Source organism: Peromyscus californicus, unplaced genomic scaffold (genome assembly GCF_007827085.1).
Source record: "Peromyscus californicus insignis strain IS unplaced genomic scaffold, ASM782708v3 Scaffold_5__1_contigs__length_169319896, whole genome shotgun sequence".
Lineage (NCBI taxonomy): Eukaryota > Metazoa > Chordata > Mammalia > Rodentia > Cricetidae > Peromyscus > Peromyscus californicus.
This window is the reverse complement of record NW_026294573.1, coordinates 6016495-6041699: the sequence shown is the minus strand read 5'-3', so window position 1 is coordinate 6041699 and position 25205 is coordinate 6016495. Positions and strand designations below refer to the sequence as shown.

The following is a 25205-nucleotide window of genomic DNA, read 5'->3' as shown; positions in this document are numbered from 1 at the left end:
CACGTGGCTGTGGCATTACTGGTCTGCTGGCATCTTGTTGCAGGCTGTCTTCTGCGTCTGCTCTGGCTCCATCCTTTTCTCCCTGGATCTCTCCTGAGTTTCCCACCTGACTCTTTTTGTTGTTGTTGTTGTTGTTTTCGAGACAGGGTTTCTCTGTGTAGTTTTGGCACCTGTCCTGGATCTGTAGACCAGGCTGGCCTGGAACTCACAGAGATCCGCCTGGCTCTGCCTCCCGAGTGCTGGGATTAAAGGGGTGCGCCACCACCGCCCGGCCCCCGCCTGACTCTTATACTGCCTTAGTATAGACGAACAGCTTTATTAACCAGTACTAGCAACACATATTCACAGCGTACAGAAAGACCATCTCAGCAGAATGCCTCATAGGTACCTGTGGAGGCCAGAAGACCATGTCGAATCCCCTTTTATTTGTGTGTGCATATTTGGACATGTGTCTGTATGTGAATTCCTCATATGTAAAGGTATCTGTGGAAGCCGGCAGAGCATGTCAGATCCCCTAGAGCTGGTTTACTGGTGGTTGTGAGCTCCTGGGTGTGGGTGCTGGGAACTAAACTTGGGCCTTCTGGAAGAGCAGCAAAAGCTCTTAACCTTAAAACAGTAATTTTTTTTTTTTAAAAAGCATTCTTAACATTATGTAATCCAAGGATAGGCTAATTTGATACTTAAACAATGAGGAAAATATTAAGGCTTTGTTTTCCATAATTAACCCTTTGTTTCTGTAAGAGTGGAAAACTTCAGAAGACAGTCACAACACCGCCCTTCATCTCAAATCTGAATCGAGGTGTTTGATGCAGCATTCAGTAGCACTGCATGGTATGATGGCATGCACAGTGCACATAGTGTGTGCTCAGCAGGCTGCAGTGAAGGTTGCACACTGCAACATGGGTAAGTGCTGACAGAAGCTTCACTGTGTGTTGAGTTGTTCATTCATTTCTGACTGCAGTATGTTCAGAAACCTTTTACTGATGGCCAGATTCTTCACATTGAGTTTTAACTTCATGGCCTCATGTACTCTCCACTCCACTCTACGCACGTATGCAGAGGGAGGCAGGGGTGGGAGTGCATGGGACAGAGCCCCAACTTTAATGGTACTGGATACTTTTTGTTTGTTTGTTTTTTGAGACAGGGTTTCTCTGTGTAGCACTGGCTGTCTTGGATCTCACTCTGTAGACCAGGCTGACCTTGAACTCACAGAGATCCACCTGGCTCTGCCTCCCACATGCTGGGATTAAAGGCGTGTGACGCCACCGCCCAGCAGTACTGGATGCTTTTTAAAAATTTTTTTTTAGAATTATTTTATTTTATGTGAATGAGTGATTTGCCTATATGTATGTAAGTCCACCATGTGTGTGCCTCGTGCCCGTGGAGGTCAGAAGAGGGTGTCAGTTCCCCTGGAACTGGAGTTACAGATAGTTGTGAGCCTCCATTTGGGTACTGAGAATCAAACCCTCAGTGGTCTTAACCACTGAGCCAGATGTCCAGCCCCTATTCACATTTTCTAAATCCGGAAGTTAAGTTTTCCCTGCTAGGAACTTAGGTGACAAGCCTGCATCTAACTCATGAACTAAGTTGGAACATCAAGGATAGTCTCTCTGCCATAGGTTTCTGTTTGGTTTCATCTGGCTGTGAGGATGCAGAAAGAGAAAACAATGTGGTTTTCTCCCAAGGTGCACACTCAGGTTGCTTGGAGGTACCTGAAAAGTACCAAAGAAACAAGTGTCAGCTTCCCAAGGACCTCAGCACCCACATTCCAGTGGGGTGATGGTGAGCCTGAGAGCAGAAAGCCGGGCCACTTAGCACTGGCGTGTGACCCAGCCAATCCCCAGTTTAAATGACACACCTTCTTTCTCAGTCGCCCTTGGCAGCCTAGCATCTAATATCTGCACTGTCTGGGACAGAGAAATAATATACAAGGCCTTGGAAGGAACAGACCATGGCCATGAACTTAATGGCTTAGCACTCCTCTCTGTGAACAAGTCTGTATGGTAATTATTAAATTACTATTGAAAACATGAAGGTCTTCATGTGGAAAGAGAAGTGCACAGACAGAATGGTGTTCACAGCCTTAGAAGCCAGTCTCACAGACCGATGGCCAGATACCATGTGCTTTGAGGGCTTGGCTCTGTTTCGATTTTAGAGGCCACTTTGCATTTCTGGTAAACCACAGGTGAAGTCGTCCTGAGAGGCAGATGTTTGGCTGGTTTTGAGGCCTGTGGCTTTCCATAGAGAAATAACAGCACAGGCCACATGAAGTTTTTACTTCCTCTTTTTTTTTTTTTTTGAGTGGGGCCAAGGGCACTTTGTACTTGTCATGCATGGACTGCAGTGATAGATCTACATTCACCATCAGATGTCAACTTCATATTTCTGGAAGTGTACTTAGTTTGAGACGTCTGTAAGACAGTCAACTGAGTGTTCTCATTGGCATTGGATCATAGATGCAGCCTTAGGATACAGTGAGCATCTTGCAGGAAACTTAGAGCTAGGGCAGCAGGAGGTTATCCTGGGAGTTTGGGTGGGCAGAAAGCCCAAAACTCTGGAAAGACATTTAGAGGTTCTGTGCTGGCCCTTGTTTGTCACTGTGGTGGTGGTTTGGGTTTGTTGTTGTTGTTTCCTAGGTTTGCTTGTTACTGGAGGGTCTGATAGAGCCAGGCAGCCTCAGACTCCATGTGCCGAAGAACGGCATTGTATTCCTTGTCCTCCTGCCTCCATTTCCAAGTGCTGGAATTTTAGACAAGCACATGTTGCCTGGCTATGGGCCCTTCTCCATTTCTTTTCTTTTTTTTTTTTTTTTAAGATTTATTTATTTATTATGTATACAGTGTTCTGCCTACATATATGCTTTCAGGTCAGAAGAGGGCACCAGATCTCATTATGGATGGTTGTGAGCCACATTGTAGTTGCTGGGAATTGAACTCAGGACCTTTGGAAGAGCAGCTAGTGCTCTTAACCACTGAGCCATCTCTCCAGCCGTCCCCCCCCCCCCCATTCCTTAGTCTAGTTCCATGATGGACACTCCACCTCAGCCCCACCTCGTCTCAGTTGACTTCACTTGTTTTAGAAACTTGGGGACTCCCAAGAGCCCAACACCTTAGGGAGGGAAAGTGGCCTGTGATAGGGTTCCTGCCTTTGCAGGGTTTATCGACTGAGTAAATGAAGTCTCGTACAAGTGAGTGAGTGAGTCGGTGGGGGCCGGTCACGGGACTTTATTTTTGGAGCAGGAGAGATTTGAGTCTGTATTTGAAATGAATCTTGGCAACAGACTGGCATCCTTAGACATCTGCATGGAAACAGAGGGAGGGTCGTGAAGTCAGAGCTCAGGCAGACAAGCCCTGTCCTGCAGAGTTTAAAGTTGTTCTTAGACAAGGGCTTTGTAGACCAGGCTAGCCTCGAACTCACTGAGGTCCACCTGCATCTGCCTCCTCCTGAGTGCTGGGACTAAAGGCATGTGCCACCACCACCTGGCCAAGATGTAGTCTTTTGTGAGATGGGGTTTCATGTAGCCTGTCCTATTTCAAGTCTGTTGTGTAGCTTAAACTTCTGATCCTCTTGTTTCCACCGTCCTAGCACTACGATTACAAGTATGTGCTTAAAATCTGTAGTTTTGAAAAATTCTTTGGCAGAGGCTTGTAACAGGCTGTATGGTGAGCTAAGTTCCTGGAAGTAGAGCTGGAGGTGGGGCCTGGACCTGTGCTGGTTAGGTGGGAGGGAGGGAGGGAGGGAAGGAAAGGAAGGAAGGAAGGAAGGAAGGAAGGAAGGAAGGAAGGAAGGAAGGAAGGAAGGAGTGTTGTCAGGAGAACTGAAGAACTAGCATGCTGGTGTTAAATGAGCTAGAACGTGTAGTTTCAGGATAGCCACCAACATAGACTAAATGTCATAGGAAATGTCAGGAAACATAAGGATTTGTGAGGCTGGATGACCTTGATCTGTTTCTTACCTATCTGTGCCTCAGCTTCCTTGTCTGTAAAATGGGAGTAATGATAGAACTTCCTTAGGTTGGGGATGGTGTGATAGGTATGTAATAACCACTACTGGTTTGAATAGCATTTCTCACATTCTTCTGTCACATTACCCGGATGTTCTAGATCCAGCCCCTTTCCTCTCTTCTGATGAACGTGTTGTGTGTTGTGTGAGTGCTGGGCACTCACCCTACATCTGATACCACAGTCTGGCATTCCACCCCCAAACTATCTCCCACAGCCCATCTCCTCTTCTCAGAGCCTCTCCAACCCTACAAATGCTGCCCCTCCCCTTGGTAACCTGTCCCATGCCTTGGTGTGAAGATGTTCTGGACTGCCAGAGGCCACAGTCGTCCATCTGTCTTCTGGGCTTCCCTGGTGTACAGGTGAGGCGCTCCTTGCTTCTTTATGCTTGGTCAGGTAGTACCCCAGAGTATTCTGGACTAACTCTACATGCACTACCTTACCTGCTAAAAGCGAGTCACAGTTTAGCACATGTCCTGGCAAGGTTTTTGAGAGTCCCGCCCAGTGCTAGGGGTTCAGTAATTTATTAAAGTAAGTTCATGGCCTCACCCTCTACCAGTGCAGTGTGCCAGCCTCTACTCTGCTCTGCTGTATTCCTGGTCCATACTGGGGCCTCCCCAGGGAAAGTTCCTCCTTCAACCTCTGGTCTGCCCTCAGCTCCTCAGAGCTCTGTGCAGCCTGACCCTCACTGGCCTCAGTCTCTTCTGCAGGCAGTCACTTTTTCTGCATACCTTGTCCTTGCAGCTTCCAGAATGTTCCTGTGTCGTTCCTGGTCAACTTGAAGTCCAGCTGGAGCCCACCTGACATGACAGGCTTATGCTTCCTTGTCACTTCCCCTAAGTCCAGCGGAGCAAGCTTCCTCCTCCCAGCTCCACCCACCACTCTTTGTTCCTCTGCTGCTTTCCTTATAGGCCCAAGAGTCATCCATACCTATTTGCTTCTCTGGGCTGACTGGAACTCCTTGAGGGCAGAGCTCTTTCTTGTTCTAGTTCTGGTGGAGATGCTGTGTGCAGCTTAGGATGCCTGTTGATTGTATGACTGATGTAGAAGTCAAATACCAGAAGTCGCTCTTCATACCAGAGGAGTGTGTGCTGCTTTCTTATGCCTCACAGATTGTTCCCACTGAACTATATCAATTATATTGAAAATTGACAGTGATGAGTCATATCCTAGCAAAGGGAGAAATGGGAACTCGAAGAGCCTGCAGGACTAGAGTAGGAGGTTGCAGATGGGTCTTGCAGGCCAGGTCTGGCCCTTCCCTGCATTTGTCCCGCGGGTCTTCAACACCCAGAGTGGGAGGCCCCTCTTCCCAGTGGGCAGGTGATTTATTGGCTTGGGCGCTTCCCTGGTGTTCACTTGTGAAGTGCAGCCTGATACCCGGGCCTGGCGGGAGCAAACACCTCAGCCGCGGGTCGGAGCGGCCACAGGGGTGGAGACTGGCGTGGGTTTCGCTGCCTCGCATTGGGCGTGCGGCCTGGCCCGCGTGGGGAGTAAGTTTCGCTGCTGTGGTGCCCCGCCCGCAGGGAGGACCCCGAGAAGGCTGCGGAGGGAGCTCGGCCGCCTGCGGGGCCGAGCGGGGCGGAGCCGAGCGGGCCGCGGCGGCGATCCAGGCCGCCTTTTGCAGCTGCCCGCCGCCAGGCTCGCTGCGCTCCAGCCTCCTCCCCCGGCGCCCTCCGCTCCCCGCGCCCCGCGCCCCGCGCGGCCCCGCCGCGGTCACACGCTGAGCAGTCCACGGCCGCCTGGCCCTGCGCTTTGTGGAACCCGGGGACGGGCGCGGCCTCTTTACCTGTGGCTGCGGGTCGTGCTCGGATCGGAGGTGGGGGCAGTTCGTGGAGCCGGCCGAAGTGAAAGTCTGCGGGGCCGGGCGGGCCAGGGGCTCGACCCCAGAGGCTTCGAATGGGCTTTCGTGGTCAGGGGAGGGGACGAGGGTCGGAGCAGCCCGAGACACTTCTGCGGGTGGAAAGCAGCTATGCTGGTTTATTGCAACGGGCGGTTTGTTGTTAGCACCTTCGTGCAGCCCGTGGTGTCAGGAGGCCTCCCTAGCTCCGCTTGCCTTTCCCAAAACGCGGGCGCTGCTTGTGGTTCCCCGCAGGCCGGGCGGGGGCTGCCCTGCCCTGCCAGCAGGTCCCAGCTGTGCTGCCGAAAGCCTCCAGCCTAGCTAATATTCCCGAGCTCAGACTTTTCTGCGGTTGCTATTCTGCTGATTGCAGATATCTTTGCTTTGCTGACATCCTGTTTTGGTTTTGGTTTTTACGTCTGACTTGTTTCTTTTTTATCACAGAAACGCTTCGTTAAGGGACTCCGGCAATACGGCAAGAACTTCTTCAGAATCAGAAAGGAGCTGCTTCCCAATAAGGAAACCGTGAGTACAATCGGACTTTATGTAACTTGGCTTTTTCCTCTTTGCTTCGCTCATGCTGCTTCTCCGCATCTGAGCTTAGGAAATGGTTCCTTTAACCCCGCGCTGTGCCTGACTCCGGCTGGCCTCAGATTCCGTGCGTCCTGCTTTTCTGACTCCTTCAGCTGGGGGTTTTCAGATAGAGTGACATATTGTGCTTATCCTCCTAAAGAACGAGTTGTAACTGGAAGAGCAGAGTTAGCTGGGGGAAGGGACCGCTGGAGAGTTAACATCTAATTTTAAATCCTGTGGCTGGAATAGGAAATTACATTTTATCGCTAGTTTGGATTTGGTAATTGTCAAAAGTCATCGACCAAGTCAAAGGATAGAATTGAAAGGTTTTTGGAATTCTATTGGGGACCGCCTCCCCTTTATTTAATGTTGCTGTGTTTTAAAAAAAAAATATTTGTAAATCTTTGCTATCCCAGCTTTAAATGTTTGCACTCTGTAGTGAAAAACGGTTTTTATTAGTTGCTTAATGGGAGCTTTAAAAAATGCCGTTGCTGTTTCAAAAAGCTGAGGGTCAAATGCTCCTCATGAACTTGTTGTGGAGGGTGTACTGAAGAGAGTTTCTTGGAAGGTGATGCTGTAAGATCCAGGCTCTGTACCTGTAATTCCTGCCTCCTGGAAGGTGGGGGAGGACCACCCAGCTGGTGGGTTGAGGCTTGACCCAGTAACCGGAAGTACCTCTGACCCAGGAGGGGGAAGGTTATGATTGTTATTTAATCTGGTTTTTAGGAAGAGAGTGAATGAACTATGTCCATTAGGAAAGTGGATGGTACGGTTTTGTTTGTTTGATATTTTGTTTCTGTTGGTACTTACTGATTACCTCTTTAAAAAATGAAGTTTTTCTGGATACTATAATAATAGAGTACATTTAGGATCCTGATAATACGGAGAAAGGTTCTGAGATTCCAAGTACATCCCAATAAACTCATGACTCCAGTCAAAGTTAACTAAATTAAAACTGGATCCTTATTGTGCATCTAAATGTGCTGAGTTGGGCCACCAGAATGCCTTTGAAAAATTCAAACTGTGGATAGGTATTAAAATACTTTGTGGAAATGATCTGCATTTCTCACTCTTTCCAGAACAGGTTTGGAAGAGCAGCAGTGATATAGAAATTCTTCTTAAGTTTTCTGAGAATTTCATTTTTCCTAAGTTTATTACATACTTTAAAAAATTAAAGTAGCTTGACTCAAATGTAGCAGTTTTGTTTGGGCTGAGTGGAGGAAGAGTCAGGGAGTAGATGAGCCCCAAAGCTGATAGCCCATTAACTGTCAGCTGATCCTTTTGGTTACAGGTGCTGGGATGGAGTCTTTAGCTGTTACCTCAGCTTTCCTGCACTTAACTTTTATCTGTCCTTTTATTTCTGCAAGTTGCACAGCATAAAAATCTGGTAAAGGAAGTCTGGATAGTCATTTTATCTTGATACTTAAAAAAAGGAGCCAACCAAACCCCTACATAGGGGTGGAAGTTGGGGTGCTGGGATCAGCCCAAAGTCTTGTGCTTGTTAGGCAGCATTGGAGACACAAGACAGTTTTATCAGTTTTATCTCCTTAGCTGAAACGGACCTGACTGACCTTTAACCTCGTGCGGTGTTGCTCACCTGTTTTCCTAATTGGAAAGTCAGATTCTCCTAATCTGATCTGTTCTCTTCTTGGTTGCCCTTATCATGGCGGCTGATTCAGTGAACTGATGCCTTTTCCCCTCAGGCTGCTCTGGTGGGCCAGCCCCATGAGGTGATTTTTCTGGTCAGCATTCCAGAGACATTTTCCTCCTCTGTTATGGCTGTGTTCCCTTCTGTAAGTGTTCTAATCAGCCGGGTGAGGCTTGTGTTGTATTTTCCTTAGCTATCGACCTAGCTAGGCTAATCATTACAGCCTGCTGAGGGGAGGTCAAAGGTCACTTTTCATTTCTGCCACAGAAGAGGAGGAGTGTTAAAGGTGCCAGTGTTCCAGAACTTCCTTGATAAAAATCTTATGGTCATGAACCTTTTTATAGAAAATTCTTATAATTTAGATACTTTCCCACATTTCTTCTGTTGGATTATTAACTTGTTTCCTTGCTATTCTCAGATGCCTTGGAACATCAGAAGGGTATTAACATCCAAAAGAAACATGGCTGACTGGGCTTTGGAGCAGGGGTCAGCAGACCTGTGTTCTATTACTGGCCTTGCCAGTAACTGTAGCACCTGATCTCTCCTGGCCTTGTTTTCTGCCTTAGTGCTGTGGGAAGGTCAGGTCGGGTCTTGACAAATTACTGGGAAGTTACTGTTTCTGAAATGGTGTTTCTTTGCGTGAGACAGAAGCTCTTAGCTTTAAAAAAAAAAGGTGGGGGGGTAGGGCATGGGAGAGCCTGGAAAGATGGCTCAGAGTTTCAAAGCACTTGCTGCTCTTGCAGAGGACCGGAGTTCACTTTCCAAGCACCCACATCAGGCAGCTTATTCTTACTCTTTTTTGGTTTTTCAGGACAGGGTTTCTCTGTGTATCTCTGGCTGTCCTGGAACTCACTCTGTAGACCAAGCTGTCCTAGGTAGGACTCACAGAGATCCGCCTGCCTCTGCCTCCCAAGTGTAGAGCTAAAGATGTGCCAGGCTCGCATCAGACTTCTGAACCCCTGTTGTTCAAGCTGAAGAGATCCAGTACTCTTTTTAGGTCTCTGTGAGCACACATGGGGCATACAGACATAAAAAGTGAATGAATTTTTAATTTTTTAAAATTTATGTTATGTATATGGATGTTTTGCCTGAGATAGAAGAGGGTGTCAGTGGATCCTCTGAAACTGGAGTTCCAGACAGTTGCAGGTGGTTGTGAGTCACAATATAGTTGCTGGGAATTGAACCTGGGTCCTCTGGAAGAACAGTGAGTGCCCTTAACTGCTGAGCCATCTCTCTAACCTCAAAATAAATAATTTTTAAGATTATTTTATTTTGTGTATGAGTATTTTGCATGAATGTATGTCTTTGCACCACATAGATGCCTGGTGCCTTCAGGGGGATCAGAAGAAGGCATTTGATCCTCTAGAACTAGAATTATAGATAGTTGTGAACCGCCATTTGGGTACTCAGAACCAAACTGTGTTCTCAGCGAAAGCAGCAAGGGCTCTGAGTGTCGAAGCCACTTCTCCAGCCCCATAAATAATAATAATGTGGGCTGGAGAGATGGCTCAGTGGTTAGGAGCACTAGCTGCTCTTCCAGAGGACCTGGATTCAATTCCCAGCGCCCACATGGCAGCTCAAAACTGTAACTCCAGTTTTAGGGGATCTGACACCCTCACACCAATATACATAAAATAAAATGAAATAAATTTTTTTAAAATGTAATAATAATAATGTGGTTTTTTTTTTTTTTCTTTAATTCATTTTTTGAGACAGGGTTTCTCTGTGTAACAGTCCTGGCTGTCCTGGAATTCATTTTGTAGACCAGGCTGGCTTCAAGCTCACAGAGATCCTAGTGCTGGGATTAAAGGCGTCCACCACCAATGCCTAGCAATAAAAATAATTTTTAAAAAATGTTTAAAGCTGGTGGTGGCACATGCCTTTAATCTCAGCTCCTCGGAAGGCAGAGGCAGGCAGATCTCTGTGGGCTTCAGGCAGGTTATTGAACCGCCTGCCTTTTGATTCCTGTGAAATGGGGTGATAACTCCAATCGCTTTGAACATACATGAAAATCTAAATGAGGTGGTGTCTATAAAGAATATATAAAAATGGTTTCTCTTCCTAATCTGTTACCCTCTGTTGAAAAATGAGTCTCTGTGTGCATGCACATGCTTGCTAGGGATCAACCCTGAACCAGGACATGCCAGACAAGTGCTTTACCCCTGAGCTCCGTGCTTACGTGCACGTGGTGGTTCTGTTCTGGAATTGTTTCCACCAGTCACCTGTCCTTTCACTTGAGTTACTTAGGAAGGATGGAGGGAGTATCTGGGTGGGAACAGATCTCTTTACCTTTGGAGCTTTCCTGTGGGAGTCCCAGGCCTCCCATTTATTACAGGCCTGTTGTCAGAAGAAAGTGCCTGTAGCATGGACATCAGCAGCTTTCCTAGCACTTGGTTTCTGGTGTTTACTATACAGGCTCTAGGTCTGGCTTTCCTCTGAATGTTGCTGCCCATTGAAGTGGGAATAGTGGCTGTGATTATGGAAAACCAACTGTTTATAGAGGGTTAGTTGAATGGGTATTACATGTTAACCTCATGGCACCCAAGAGAATAACTACAAGTCAGATCCTTTTGGTTTTATAGCTCTGCAGATACCCAGTTCTTCCTCTCTTGCCATTTGCCCTTCTTTAATACACATATAAAAATGTGTAATTAGTAGATAAAATAATCAGGAATGGGCACAGCATCTCACATTGACTATGGCTGCCCACTGATCTCTCAGCTGTTGACACTGAAGTTTGGGGTGTTAGTACATCTTTGTAAACACTGTCAACTGTCCTGCGATTCTGAGAAGACAGGGCCAGCTGGTCTGTCCTGCATGGGGTCTCATTCCAGGATGTTATGGAATTTGCTGTCCTCCAAATCAGGCCTCTCAATTCTAAGTGTTGTCACTGTTATTGGGTAGATGAATTGTATGACCTTTGGCCTTTGATGTTAAAATAATAATACCTGGAAAATAAATAGGCCTAATAGACTCAAATCCTGACCACCCACAGGGAACCCATCTTATAATGCAGATCACAAAATAACTTGTTTTTTCACATACATTGCCGTTTCTTACAAAATCTTGAGATGATTATTCAGGGTATGATGTGTCTCTACCTTCACACTGCAAACATGGCTATTCTATTTGGATACAAGATTGGCACCTGGGTGATTGTCCTTTAAAGGCATTCTATACACAACTCTGCCTGCTACTGCCAGGAGTGGAGTGTGGGCTGGAGCACCCTCACCAGCCTGGAACAGTGGCTCCTGTCTGTGATGCAGTGCAGATGAGCAGGAAGACAGTTTGATCTGGCCCAGCTCTGTAGAGAAGAGGCACCTTTGAGAGGCAGCCTGTGGAGAGGGGTGTGCAACACTTGTTTTGTATGCCTTTCTCATCTCCAGTCTGAGTTTTGAGCAACTACCCCAGTAAAGATTCAACTCTTTGTGAGTGCAGGTCGTAGTATGCAAATATGGATCTCATTTTCACTCCCCTCTTTCAGTGAGAAACATCCCATGTCATGAATGAAGGCAAAGAAGACACAGTTGTAAAATGGCACCGTTAGGGATGAGTTTGTACACAGAAGGTTGTGTGAGCCGATGCAGGGGGACCTGGGCCAAAATTAGAGCCTAAAGACTTTGCATTGCCCAGTGAAGGGACAGTTAGTTTTATTAACTTTGTATGATGAGATGAAAAGTTCTGGAGATTTAAATTTTGAATTTGCCAGATAGCACAAAACTCAGTGATGTTTCTAGGGACAAGTTCCACTGACTCTGTGCGAAACTGTTCTGTGTTGAGTTATGTCATCAGGCAGAGTGACCTCTGTATCAGCATGAGTTCCCAAATGGAAGAATGAGTAATCCAAGTTCTGTTAATGTAGAGGTTAAAAGTTACTACGGCGTTCAGCATGAAGTTTTAGTTAATTTCAGATTATAACCTTGGGTAAACAGTTTTAATGCTTAATCTTACATAAGCAAATATGGGTTTCCTTATTGGGTTGATACTGAGAACAGGTAACTGTGTTACAGCCACAAAACAACACTTGGCAAGTCCTCTGGTTTTTGCCTGTCTGTCCCTCTAGTGCATATACTATATGGTGTTAACAGGCTAGAGCTGTGGAAAGTGTGGGCTCTTGGGCCTCTTTTCCATGCCTGTTGAGCCAAGATGGGCATTTTATTGTTAAAATGGGGATTTGGGTAACCGAGTGCTCAATAAAGTTTAAGAACTACTTATGCCAGCCTCAAAATCCCAAGCCTCCGATGTATATTCATTCTTTTTTAACATTTATTTTACCGACTGTATGTGAATGTTTTATCTGCATGCTTATCTGTGCACTGTGTGCATGCAATGCTGGTGGAGGCCAGAAGGAGTCTTCTGGAACTGGAGTTACATGTACTTGTGAGCTTCCATGTGGGCTTACACACACACACACATTTACATACACAAATAAAACTAAATATGAAAAGAAAAATATAGTTGTAACTCCTTATTTTATATTTTAAAAATCTTACCCACTGGGCAATGTTGGTGCACATCTTTAATCCCAGAACTCAGGAGGCAGAGGCAGGAGGATCTCCGTGAGTTTGAGGCCAGCCTGGTCTACAGAGCGAGTTGTAGGACAGCCAGGGCTACACAGAGAAACCCTGTCTCAAAACACTCAAAAAAAAAAAAAAAATCTTGCCCTTCAGTTGTTGCTTTCTTTTTCTGGCTCCCTAGTGTAGGAAGAAATGTGAGTGCTTTTGAGGGTCGGTAAACTGGGGAGGTGGAGTGCCACTTAGAAGCTTATCTCCAAGGTGCTCACTGCAATTGCCCGGCTGAGGCTCTGTATCTGCACAGCAAGTATGCTGTGGGTCTGCAGCGGCTCGGCTGTGAGGGCTTTCTCCTGCTGTGTAGCCACGGCCTGAGTCTGTCTGTCTGTTATGTGAGTGTTCTGTCTTCATTTGGGTAAGTCAGAGTTTGCTTTGTAGCACAGGTGGCCTTGAACTAGAGACCCTTCTGCTTTAGCTTCTGGAGTGCTGGGATTGCAGGTGTAGGGCACCATGCCAGCAGAGACTCTTTTACCTATGGTGGGCCAAGAGGGCGTGTCTGGTTCCCTTGTGTGAGTGAAGCAGCTGTGTGATTTTCATGGGAGAAACTTGGTGCCAGTGTTGGATAGAAAAAAAAGGTAGTGTTTAAAACAGAGGCCTTGGACCTCCATGGCCTTGTCCTCCATGTTCAGACCGACAGAAATGCACAAGAGTGCATTGTTTGTAGAAACTGCATTTGTAATGGACTATTAACCATTTATGTGTGTGTGTGATTGAGCACATGCCATTGTGTGTGTGGAGGTCAGAGGACTACTCTTGGTAGTGGGTTCTGGGAAGCAAACTCAGATCACCAGCCTTGGCAATAAGTACTTTATCCACTGAGCCATCTTGCTGGTTCTGCTTTGAATGCTGCCTATAAGGAGCTGTCATTCCCTGTTGACACTTCTTAAGATTTCCTTTGGTTGCATGACTTATTTAATGAAATTTAGGACTTTTTTTTTTTAATGAGATTTAGGATTTTAAGATTTATTAATTTATTATGAATATAGTATTCTGCCTGCATGTGTCCCTACAGGCCAGAAGAGGGCACCAGATCTCATTACAAGTGGTTGTGAGCCACCATGTGGTTGCTGGGAATTGAACTCAGGACCTCTGGAAGAGCAGTCGGTGCTCTTAACCACTGAGCCATCTCTCCAGCCCTGTTTTTTGTTTTTTTTGAGACAGGGTTTCTCTGTGTAGTTTTGGCACCTGTCCTGGATCTCGCTCTGTAGATCAGGCTGGCCTTGAACTCACAGAGATCCTCCTGGCTCTGCCTCCTGAGTGCTGGGATCAAAGGCGTGTGCTACCACTGCCTGGCAAATATTTACATGCAAAATCAGCCCTGGCAGCAATTTCAAAGTTGACTTTTTTTTTGGAGATTTAGGACTTTTAAGCTCTACAATTTTATTAGGTAAAACAAATAAAGGTATGCCTTTAGAATTATAAAAGACAAACTTTAATAATTATAATGATGGGCAGTGGGTTTATCCACATAGAGTTGTATTTTGTATCACGGGGCCGTGTCTTACCTATGAATTCTTTCTGACTTGAAAACCTAGCTTGCAGGGCTGCAAGTGTGGCTCGGTTGGAAGGGTGCCGAACAGGAATGAACCCTGGAGCCACATCTTACGGGGGTGACGGTGCCCAGCTCATCCCAGCACGCCAGGATGGGATACAAATGTAACGCCCTTTTTTTTTTAAGATTTATTTATTTTTATGTGCATTGGTGTTTTGCCTGTATGTGTCTGTGTGAGGATGGCAGATCCCCTGGAACAGGAGTTACAGACAGGTGTGAGCTGCCATGTGGTTGCTGGGAATTAAACCCGGGTCCTCTGGAAGAGCAGCCAGTGCTCTTAACCCCTGAGCCACCACCACCACCCCCTTTTTTTTGGAAAATAAAACTTAGCTGCTCATGTTTGAAAAATACATTTTGTATGTTTTTTCATTATAAAATATATTTCAAATTTTCTTTTAAAGTTGTCGAGTATATTTAAAATTATGATCCTTAAATAATTGGTTCATTTTAATCTTATTCTAAGATACACCCATGAGTGACACTTAAGAGATTAGAATAACATTTAACTACCTTATTTGAAGAAGTAAGGATAAGATACTAGACTTAAATCCCAGCTGTTCACCAGTGGGAAAGACCATACCTAACCCCGAAGTCAAACAGCATCTGTTTCATGTCATCTGAAAACCACTGTGTTGTGTGAATAGGAAAAATAAGCAAGACAGACCTTTCCTCTGGATGATTTATTTAAAATTGTGTGCATGCCTGAGTGTGTGTATAGTCACACATGCATATAAACAAGGGTGCACACATGCCACACCATGCCGTTAGTGTCTGACTCAAGATCTGTTGGTTGCTGTGTAAACTGGACTAACCAGCCTGTGAACTTCCCAGGGTTCTCTGGGACAGCACACTGCTCCACATGGATAGGGTTAGGGGATTTTTAACTCAGCTCCTCAGACTTGCATGAAAGTCACTTCACCACTGAGCCATCTTTCCAACTCTTTTAAAAAATGTTGTTTGTGGGTGTTTTGTTTTATTTTGGCAGTGTTGAAGATTGAGCCCAGGCCCTTGCAGCGTGCTAGACATGGACTTAACCACCGAGCTGCGAGCTGCGCTCTTGTCCCTGGGGTGTTAGAGCCTCAGTTACAGCTGCACTGTTCTGTCTTTCCTGGTTTTTTTGTTTGTTTGTTTTCTTTGACTTTGGAAATGTGATTGTTCTGTTCATATCTTGAGTCCATCTGAATTGTGGAATCATAATTTCTGAGGATTGGAGGTTGAGATTGACGTACCGTTACAGCTTGCGAAGTTAGGAGTTCAGGGAGCTTTGGTTCAGTTCAAGGCCTATGCGATGTGAGTGGGAGGTGAGGGTGAGCCTTCACGGAGCTCACTGTTAAGGACCAGCTGGGCTTGGTGCTTCTTGAAAACACCCACGTTTGTTAACTTGCTGGAACCACAGGGCTCTGAGGCCTTGCACATCCTCTTCACAACTAGCCCATCTGTCCAGCAGAATTGTGTCCTTTAAGTTTTTATTTTAGATTAAGATTTTAAATAAAATGTATAGTCTTAAGACTTATTTCTTACTGGGCAGTGGTGGTGCACACCTTTAATCCCAGCACTCAGGAGGCAGAGGCAGGCAGGTCTCTGAGTCTGAGGCCAGCATGGTCTACAGAGTGAGTTCCAGGACAGCCAGGGCTACACAGAGAAACCCTGTCTCAACCCCCACCCCCAAAGACTTAACTTTTATAGATTTCCATTATGTATACACATTGCATTTGTGTACAATGCATAGTTATGTAGAAAGAGTTTGAAGGTCTGTCAGTAGCCTTGTGCAAGTGCATGTTTAGCTGCCTAGATACCCAAGGCCTTCCATTTTGTAGAGTGAACAGAGTACCTTTAACTCACATGTCCAGAGCCATAGAGGGCCTTCCTGTTTTATTGTTTGCATGGAGGCTCTGTGTTCTAGATTATAGGATTGAGAACCATGGTTTATTTTTTCTCAGTAGGTTTATTGGGACAATCAAGAATAAAATAGTGTCTCTAGCTGTAGAATAAGTTAGTAGCCAATTTCTGCTAGCCTTCCAAATATGTGAGCAAGTGCACGGGCACACTCGTTCCGTGCTTCCTCTTGTGATGGCTTTCTTCTCTTCATCTCAGTGAGTCACCATCACATGCTATTTTATTATCTTGAAAACAGTCTCTGGAATTTTTATCCTCTGTTTCTGCCTTGTGAGTGGAAACCACTGAAGTTGTTCTGAACGATACGTAAATGAAGACTTTCTTCAGGGACACTTTAGTTATCTATATTTGGCTCTTTCTGCTGTCCCTTTGTTCCCGTGTGCAGTCTGGATTGCAAGGTTAAGGATTGGTGACTGCCCAAGGCAAACATACCTAGTTGTCTTGGTGATTATTGATGGCTCATGCCTTCCAAGATCAGAATTTGGTTCTATTTTGGAAATATGCTAGTGAGGTGCATTGGAGCAGATGAGTTTGCTGGTCTTAACAATCTATCTGCCTGAGAGCTAAGACAACCCAGACTCAAGGAAGCACATATTCCTATTTCCCTGCCACTTGTGCTTAGACTGCTCCCTCTGTTGGTTTTGAACTTACTCAGACTAACCTAAGAAATGGGAGGCAGGTCCTTGCTTCAAAACAGCATGATTTCCTTGCCCACGTCTTCACCTCCACGTGTGTCACTTTGAGGAAGATGAGAGACATCTTTCTGGCTAGTGGGAGATGATTTTAGGGCAAGGATGGCAAGGGGTGGGTGCCTGGTTCTCCTCTCTGACATCCTACTCCTGGTCAGCACAGGACTTCTTGTTTGGAGGTCTCCAAAACAGAATTCTTCTGGCTTTTTGTTCACTGGCTTTCTTGCACTGCTCTCTACCCCTAGCCCAGCCTCCTTGCCTCATTCCACACTCGCAGCAGGAGTCATTTTTATAGCACACATACCCTTTAAACCAAAAGTATATTGCTATAACAAGAGAGAACCTCTTCTTTGCTTTTATTTTGAAAAGCCCTCCCTGTTGTTTAATGTGGAGGGTATCCGTGCTGAAAGCCTGCTCCAAGTAGGCATTTGTGCATCCCAGAGGAACTTTTGATTTATTTCCTTAACTCTGCCCTCCTTTCTCTGTGGTTCAGAAACCTTTAATGATCTGTGAAGCTTGGAGACTTTAGTGCAGAACAGTAGTGGTTTTAAGGACCCCTCCCACCATATAAAAGGCTTGCCAGGTTCTACATGCTGGGTTTTGACTCCCTGGAAAGCTAACCTCTTACAGATTTTTGGTTGTGCGGCAGGGCATCCTGGGTTGGGGCCTTGATAATGCTTTTGTGAAATATTTTTTCCTCCTTTTCTCCCTCCCTTTGAAAAATTGTAATGAAAATTCCGGGCTCCTGGCCAGCCTGTGGGATGTGATACAGTAGAAATGTTTCTGGTGCCCTTTGTTACTGCTCAGCTTTGATTAAGTTTGTTTCCAGTAAGTTTAACCCTGCTCCCCCTTGCCCCGCCTGCTCCTCATGGCTGAGGAGACTGATTGAGCCAAGGTTAAGCATGGTGTTGTGCAAGCTGCCGAGGCCTAGTGGACTTCCTGTGCCTGGCAGGAGGAGCAAGGAGAAGCATGACTGCACAACGTCATGTTTTCCTCTCTGGGTTGCCTTGTGCTTTTGATTGCAGGAGGTGGTGAGCTGTGTGGAAGCTATGTAGTTTTTCCCTCCTGCTTCTGCTAAGGGTGCTCCAGAAAACCCTCTACAGCATTCTTTTTTGATTTCTTTTTAAAATTGTGACACACTCTGGCTGTGTAGCCTAGGCTAGCCTCTAACTCCATTTTCTTGCCTCTGCCTCTCAAGTGCTGGGGTTATTGGTGTGTAGGCCTCCACGGGATGCTGTGCACCTTGTCTTGAGATTCTATTAGTGAAGTAAGTTTAAGATCATGCTGTACAACTTCTGGGACTCTGCCCGGTGTAGGAGGAGCTCCCAGAGCAGCCGGGAGCAAACAGTGCCCCTCCTTTGATCCTCTGTGGCTCTCCATTTCAAAAGAAAGAGGTGGTTGCAGCTTTAGAATGTTTCTTTTTTATTATTGCTTTGACCTCATATTTATAGCCCTTTTCATCCTTACAACAGAACCCTTCACAGAAAGCATTTTTCCAGTCCTCCTGATACATCGGAGGGTGAGACCAAGAAGCCCTGATGCTGGATGTGCATGCAGGGGCCCATCCCAGTTCGAGTTGGGTGGATCTTACAGGTGGTATCCCTCACACACTGGAGCCTCTCCTGAGTGCTTGCTTAGTTTTCAGGCAGTGTTTACTTTTCACAGAAAGTAAATGAGATTTTACTCCTAAAATTCCTGATTTATGGTAGAATTCTTTGAACCCACAATGATGAAGTATAAGTTTGTGCAATCTATTTGTGTCCTAGTGCATTGAAGATACTGACCTATAAGCTAGCAGAGGGCATTGTGGGAAAACAGTGGCCCCCACTTCCTTCTGGACTAGGTCCTTGAGCCTGTCACAAACAGGTCATATGAAAACAGAATTCTGTAATGACCAGCACAACTCTGTGGTCCAGAACCTATGAAAAATATGCAAAGCACCATACAGAAATTGGCCACAGGAGGTGTGTTTTATCCCTCTTCTCCTGTTCTTTTCATTTTCTCAGCTATTCTGGAAGCCAGAAAACCCCAGCAGTACTCCTGTCTCCACTCCCCTCAGAGTTAGGGTTATATATGTTCATTGGGTGCCCAACTTGGTTTGCTAGGATCTGGACTCCAGTCCTCATGATTATGCAACATGTACTTAACCACTGAGGCATCTCTAAAGGAAAGTATGTAAGATGAGACATATTATTTGGGAGTGTTTTGTTGTTTATTTGTGGAGTTTTGTTTGTTTGAAACGGGGTCTTGGGGTGGGAGTAGGGGTCTTTCGAGGGTTTCTCTGGGTAGCCTTGGCTGTCCTGGAACTCACTCTGTAGACCAGGCTGGCCTCAAACTCAAGAGAGGTCTGCCTGCCTCTGCCTCCCTAGTTATGGGATTAAAGGTGTTCGCCATCACTGCCCGGTTCAGACAGCGTCTTATGTAGCCTATTCTGACCTTAAACTTTCTGTGTGGTCAAAGGTGACCTTTTGTATTAGCTGCTTGTCTTACTGGAACAAAGTACTTGATGAAGGCAACTTTAAGGCAAGGGAGGTTATTTTGACTCACAGATCAAGGCTACAGAACTTCATGGCAGGAAGTTGTAATGGAGGCACATAAGACAGATTCACCATCAGAAAGCAGAGAGAGGTGAATTCTGGTGCGCAGCTCACTTTCTCTTTTTTCTCAGTACTAGACCCCAGTCCATGACATGGTACCACCCACAGAAAAGTGGGTCTTCCACTGTGGTTAATCTAACCCAGATAATCCCTCACAGTTGTGCTAGAGACTTAATCTCCTAGGTGGTTGTAGATCTGTCAAGTTGACAACCAGTCTAAACAGTTTGAACTCTTGATCCTCCTGCCTCCATTTCCCAAGTGTTAGTGTCACAGACACTCACCACCACACTGAGCTCAGTGCAGTTGGCTGCATGTCACACTCTAAGCTGTGTGGTTACTTTTTGTTCTTGTAGTGATGGCTTATGATAGACTACCAGGGTTTCTCCATGTAGTTTTGGTTCCTGTCCTGGATCTTGCTCTGTAGACCAAGCTGGCCTCGAACTCACAGAGGTCCGGCTGTCTCTGCAGGTATCAAAGATATATGCCACCACCGCCTGGTGCCAGGCATGCTCTTAATCTGAAAACAGTAACTCCCAAACACTGACTTCATTGTACAGGTAAAGTTGTTCAGAGCACTTAAGGAGCAAACTAAGGATATTCACTCTCATTGCACCCAGTTTTACAGAAACAGAATTAGGTGAAAAGTGTGTGTGTGTGTGTGTGTGTGTGTGTGTGTGTGTGTGTGTGTGTGTGTGTGTGTGTAACACAGGGAATAGGAAGAAAGACAAACCTGAGACTTGTGATCTGTTTAACTATATAGAAAACCCAGAGACTATTGGTAGAACAATGAAAACATGGAAAGATGGCTGTGGTTGAAAATAAGTGATGTTTCTGTGGACCCATGATAGCCAAGTAGAACATGTAATAGATTTAACATGTTTTCTACAATGGCAATAGAAAGTATAAGATCTATGCAGTAAGTATGGTAAATGGTGTGTGAGGCCTCTGCTTAAAAACAACAACAAGAAGCTATTAAAACATATAGGCATTTCTTTTTTTTTTTTTTTTTGGTTTTTCGAGACAGGGTTTCTCTGTGTAGCTTTGCGCCTTTCCTGGAACTCACTTGGTAGTCCAGGCTGGCCTCGAACTCACAGAGATCCGCCTGGCTCTGCCTCCCGAGTGCTGGGATTAAAGGCGTGTGACACCACCGCCCGGCTCATATAGGCATTTCTAAAGCAATGAAGTAGCCAGGGATGATGTAGTCTCAGCACTCAGGAGACCAAGGCAGGGATAGAGGCAATAGTGGACTACACAATAGCTAGGTTGTTACGATCAATCCACATGAGTCTGTTTAATGGGTAATTGGGATTTATTAAGATATAAATTGGGGAAATACACTCAAATACAGAACTCAGTAAACAGTTGAAGTCGTCCTTTCTTCTGCCCAGGAGCGAATACACCTGGCCATCCGGTGTCCGATACAGAACAGCATGACCCCTGCCTCTTTCCTTTTAAGAGGTCACATAGCCAGGCAAAAAGTCAAGAAGTCACGTACCCAGGCAAGAAGCACCACCTCTTTCAGGCTGGATAGCCCAAGGTCATAGATGGAGCAAATGCCACTATACTTCCCCTTTTTGTCTAAGTAAGAAGGTTCTAAACCTAATACAAGCTATATACAATAAGAGCTATTAAGTATTGTCCAGGAGAAACAAAGGGTGATAACATAAACAAAACTGGAACTACAACCAACAGGAACAACATCAAGATGTTGCTAAACACGTGCTAAATATCCAGAATATAGGTAAATGGCAAATTACAGCAATTACTCCAATAGCTGTCCTATCCTGAAGAATTTTAACTCTAGTATCTGCTCTGTTCTTAGCTAAGATATGAGAGGATTGTAACTGTAGCTATCTAGTCTTCAACCCCATCAAAGACCTGAGAAGGAAAATAATATTACCTGAATAAACAGGAAGTGCAAATGAGCAACTTCCGAAAAATGGTAAGAAATGACAGAGATAGCTGGCAGCCTGGACAGTCACCCAAAGTTTCTCTGCAGTGTTGGGGCATCCATTTCTTAGCTATAGGCGAAGACTGTCTGACATCCAATCTTCAGAAGCAGAAATTTTGAAAGACTGTCTTACCCTGTCTTGGCAAGGTTCAGCAGTTGCTTATCCTTTGTTCTGCTCGTTCGGACAGTATGCTTAATGTCAGCAGTTGAGGCAAGGGCACTTCTTTGCCCAGTATCTTCAGTGCCCAACATCCTGTTGGGAGTGGATTGATGCTGCCAGGAGCAATCCTGTTTCTTGTCAACAGAACTCTAAGTTATTAGAACATTTTAACATAAATAGGTCTATGAAGTGTTTGAAAATTACCTATCCATCTGACATATGTTTCTGTATAAACAATCTGTAAACAGATGTACAGTAAAGGACAATGACCTCGAAGTTTTGACAGTATATAAAAAATCTTAATCAGAAGTAGAAATGTATAGTGCAATATGACAGCAATATCCTTAATATTTATCAATATATAAAATATCCTAAACAGAGGTAGAACATACATAAAGTATGACAAATATAATTTTACATTTGTGTCACTATACAAAATATTTCAAACAGGAGTAGGAACATATGTACAATATGGCAAATATAGTTTGTATTTGTATCAATATACAAATTATCTTAAACAGGAATAGAAAAATAATTTTACATTTGTATCAATATACAAGAATCCATACAAATGTAAATTATCTAAAGCTGATAGTTACTGATTTAGTTTACAAGTAGATATAATAATCTACCTTATTATCCTATCCTATCTATTCCCCTTTTTTCGTTTCTGAAAGAGAATCCTGAGTCTAAACTTTATTTTTCCACCCCCGATCCTATGATAACTGAAAACCAACCCCTAACAGATGACAGATATTCATAACCCTGAGAAAACAAAACCTTTTGGGAGAGGGGACGTAGTTTTCTTAGAATTGCTTCCTGCTGTCTGGGGGATGATGCTGTCTCTGTGGGATCCTGTGAAAAAACAAAAACAATGGTTAGGTTTCATAGGAACTGACTGTAATATTCGTAGTCAGTCTCCTATTTGTTGGTAAAGCTTATCTGAAGTTCTGGCTAGAAGTGTAATATGATGGACCATCTCAGCTAGCTATCTTGGAACTGTCTTGAACAGCTTGCAGTCCAAAGCCAATCATTGAGTGGTGTCTATCGGCTCAATGGTATCATTATGAACTAGATAGAATCGTTGTTGTGGGGCCCTATCTTCCTTCTGGAGGCTTCAGAGATTACTGTTAGGCGAATTTATTGTTCAATGTGGAAAACTTAAACGTTATTAACATCAAAATGGAAAGTTTAAATTTTAAGATGGCAAGGTATGTAAAGAAGGGTTCTAAAGAATCAAGAATAGGCATGGAGAGAAATAGAATCGTGACAATATTCCCTAGATTAATGCCTGTCTTCTGTCCCACATCAGGTGGCTCTCCTGATATGAGACAGAATCTCTTTTAATTTTTTTTTTCTTTTAACAACATGCTTGGGTTTTGAGAAGGAGAGAGCCACATTCTAACTCCAAAATCAGCTTGATTTATAATTGAGTTGGGACTGCAACTTTTCTCAGAAGTAAAGAGATACCGATGTTAGGCAATGATAACTTTACCCTATGGAATATATTGGTACCAATAGGCCTGATTTTTCTCTGCTTGTAAACTTTTTCTGGATAGCCTTCCCTTCTGTTTCAGACATCTAGATGTCCGAAGCCTTTTTAACTTCCTTGAAGATGGGTATTTCTGTATCCTGGAAGTCAAGAAGTCATATACACAGGCAAGAAGCACCACCTCTTTTGGGCTGGGTAGCCCAAGGTCATGGGTGGAGCAAATACTACTACACAAAATGCTACTTTAAAACAACCACAAAAAAACCTGGATTAGTAGATGAATAGGTGACATAGTGGTTGTGGGTGCTTCTAAATAAATCCAACATGACTTCAGTTAATTAAAAAAAAAATTTAGGCAGAATTGACTTCATGCTCCTAATGTTTAGGCTGACCTTGAACTACTGGTCCTCCTGTTTCCACCTCCCAGTGCTGGAAATCACCATTGGAACTGGCAGATATTTTGTTTTGTGAGGCCTGGGAGCAAATCTAGGGCTATGTGCAACGTTGGGTTTGCTGCCATTCAAAGCTTTGGCATTCTGTGTGTGTTGTTTTTCTCTGTGATGTTGCTGAGCACAGTAAATGTGACCAGGAACACATTGAAGAGAGAGCTCAAAGTTGAATTTTCAAGGCTTAGCTTTCCTATTCACTCTTTAAACCCCATGAAATATGTGGCCCATATAGACTCTCCCTCACCAAGTTGAACTGAAAATAAGATTATATGGGTCCTGGGTATAAGTCAGTGGTAGTAAACTTGCCTAACATACTCAAGGCTCTACATTCCATCTCTGGAACCTCATAAAACCAATTCAGTTACAAGTTAAAGTTAAAAGAGAGTTCAAGTTTTATAGGTGATGCTAATTAAGGTCCTGTATGTGCCAGGCATTGTTTGGAGCATTTAACCCATTTGATCTTGGTGCATCTCAGCGCAGTCATGCACCTTCAACTTCTTCCTCAGCCTCAGGCACCAGATCTGAAGATGGCACACAGCTGAGCTGAAGCACTCCTTTCCTACTCACCAGTAATGCAAACAAGGCTGAAAAGGAGACTGTTCGTTCTTCGGTATTACTAAGCTTATCTTGGTTTCCTAGTGCTTGGCTTCTTTGGATGGAGAGGTAGATAGATGGGGTCTGGTCAAGGAAAGTCTGCAGGGTTAGTGTTAGTGACAGCCATCCTGCAGTGAATGCCTTGGATTGTCTGTGATTTCATGTTTTTATTTTAGTTATGTGTATTCATTTACTCAGCCAGTCAATAGATACTCAAGTTCTTTGTAAAAGACATTTTAGTTGGATGCGGAGAATATTAAAAACGAAAGTGTGGCCGGGCGGTGGTGGCGCACGCCTTTAATCCCAGCACTCGGGAGGCAGAGCCAGGTGGATCTCTGTGAGTTCGAGACCAGCTTGGGCTACCAAGTGAGTTCCAGGAAAGGCGCAAAGCTACACAGAGAAACCTTGTCTCAAAAAACCAAAAAAAAAAAAAAACAAAACGAAAGTGTGAATTAAAAACAAACAAGTACAGTGTTTCTTTTATCCTTAAATGTTGATAGTGTTCTAAGAAAAGCACACAAAACAAGTGATAACTGCCATGTACAGATGCAAACACACTTGCACCAGGTCTGTACCAGGCTGTGTCTTGCACCCCAAATTTACATTTTATTTCTAGTTTGCCTTTGTTATAGTCTCCTAAAGCTGTCAGGTGATTAATCAGACTTGTCCCCACTTTTTAGTTGCTCCCTCTACTTAAGCATTGGGTGGTTGGAGGGCCTACTGCAGTCTCTTCCTTCTTCCATGACGACTGTGCTGAGTGGGAATGTGTGGGAATTCTCTGCATGCCAGCTGTCCTCAGACAGATGCTCTCCCTGTGTGGTCTTTGTCCATCTGTCTGTCCATGGAGGCATCCTAACCAGCTTGCTAGGGCTGCTGGAGTGAGGGTCTGCTGAATTGTGGATGATCAGGTGATCTTGCCCTCATGTGACTGTAAAACCTCATCGATTTTGAGAATCTGAAAAGCAAAACTTAATAGTCAGTTGCACAATTTAAAAGAGCCCTTTTTTGGGGGTGGGGGTTTGTTGAGACAGGGTTTCTTTGTGTATCCCTGGTTGTCCTGGAACTCACTCTGTATCCCAGGCTGGCCTAAAACTTGCAGAGAGATCCACTTGCTTCTGTCTCCCAAATACTGGGATTAAAGATGTAGGCCACCACCACCGGGCTGAGTTAGATTATTTTTAATCATGTGTGTGCA

At 44.7% G+C, this 25205-nt stretch overlaps 1 protein-coding gene across 7 annotated transcripts in view; it reads left to right on the top strand.

Moving 5' to 3' along the window:
• The window catches only part of Rere (arginine-glutamic acid dipeptide repeats), a 363675-nt gene that overhangs the window by 301933 nt on the left and 36537 nt on the right, over positions 1 to 25205 (top strand). For all 7 annotated transcript variants that reach the window (XM_052717717.1, XM_052717716.1, XM_052717712.1 and 4 more), the window contains one exon: positions 6283 to 6363. In XM_052717717.1, coding sequence (XP_052573677.1) covers positions 6283 to 6363 — 81 coding nt within the window. The remainder of the gene's footprint in view (positions 1 to 6282; positions 6364 to 25205) is intronic.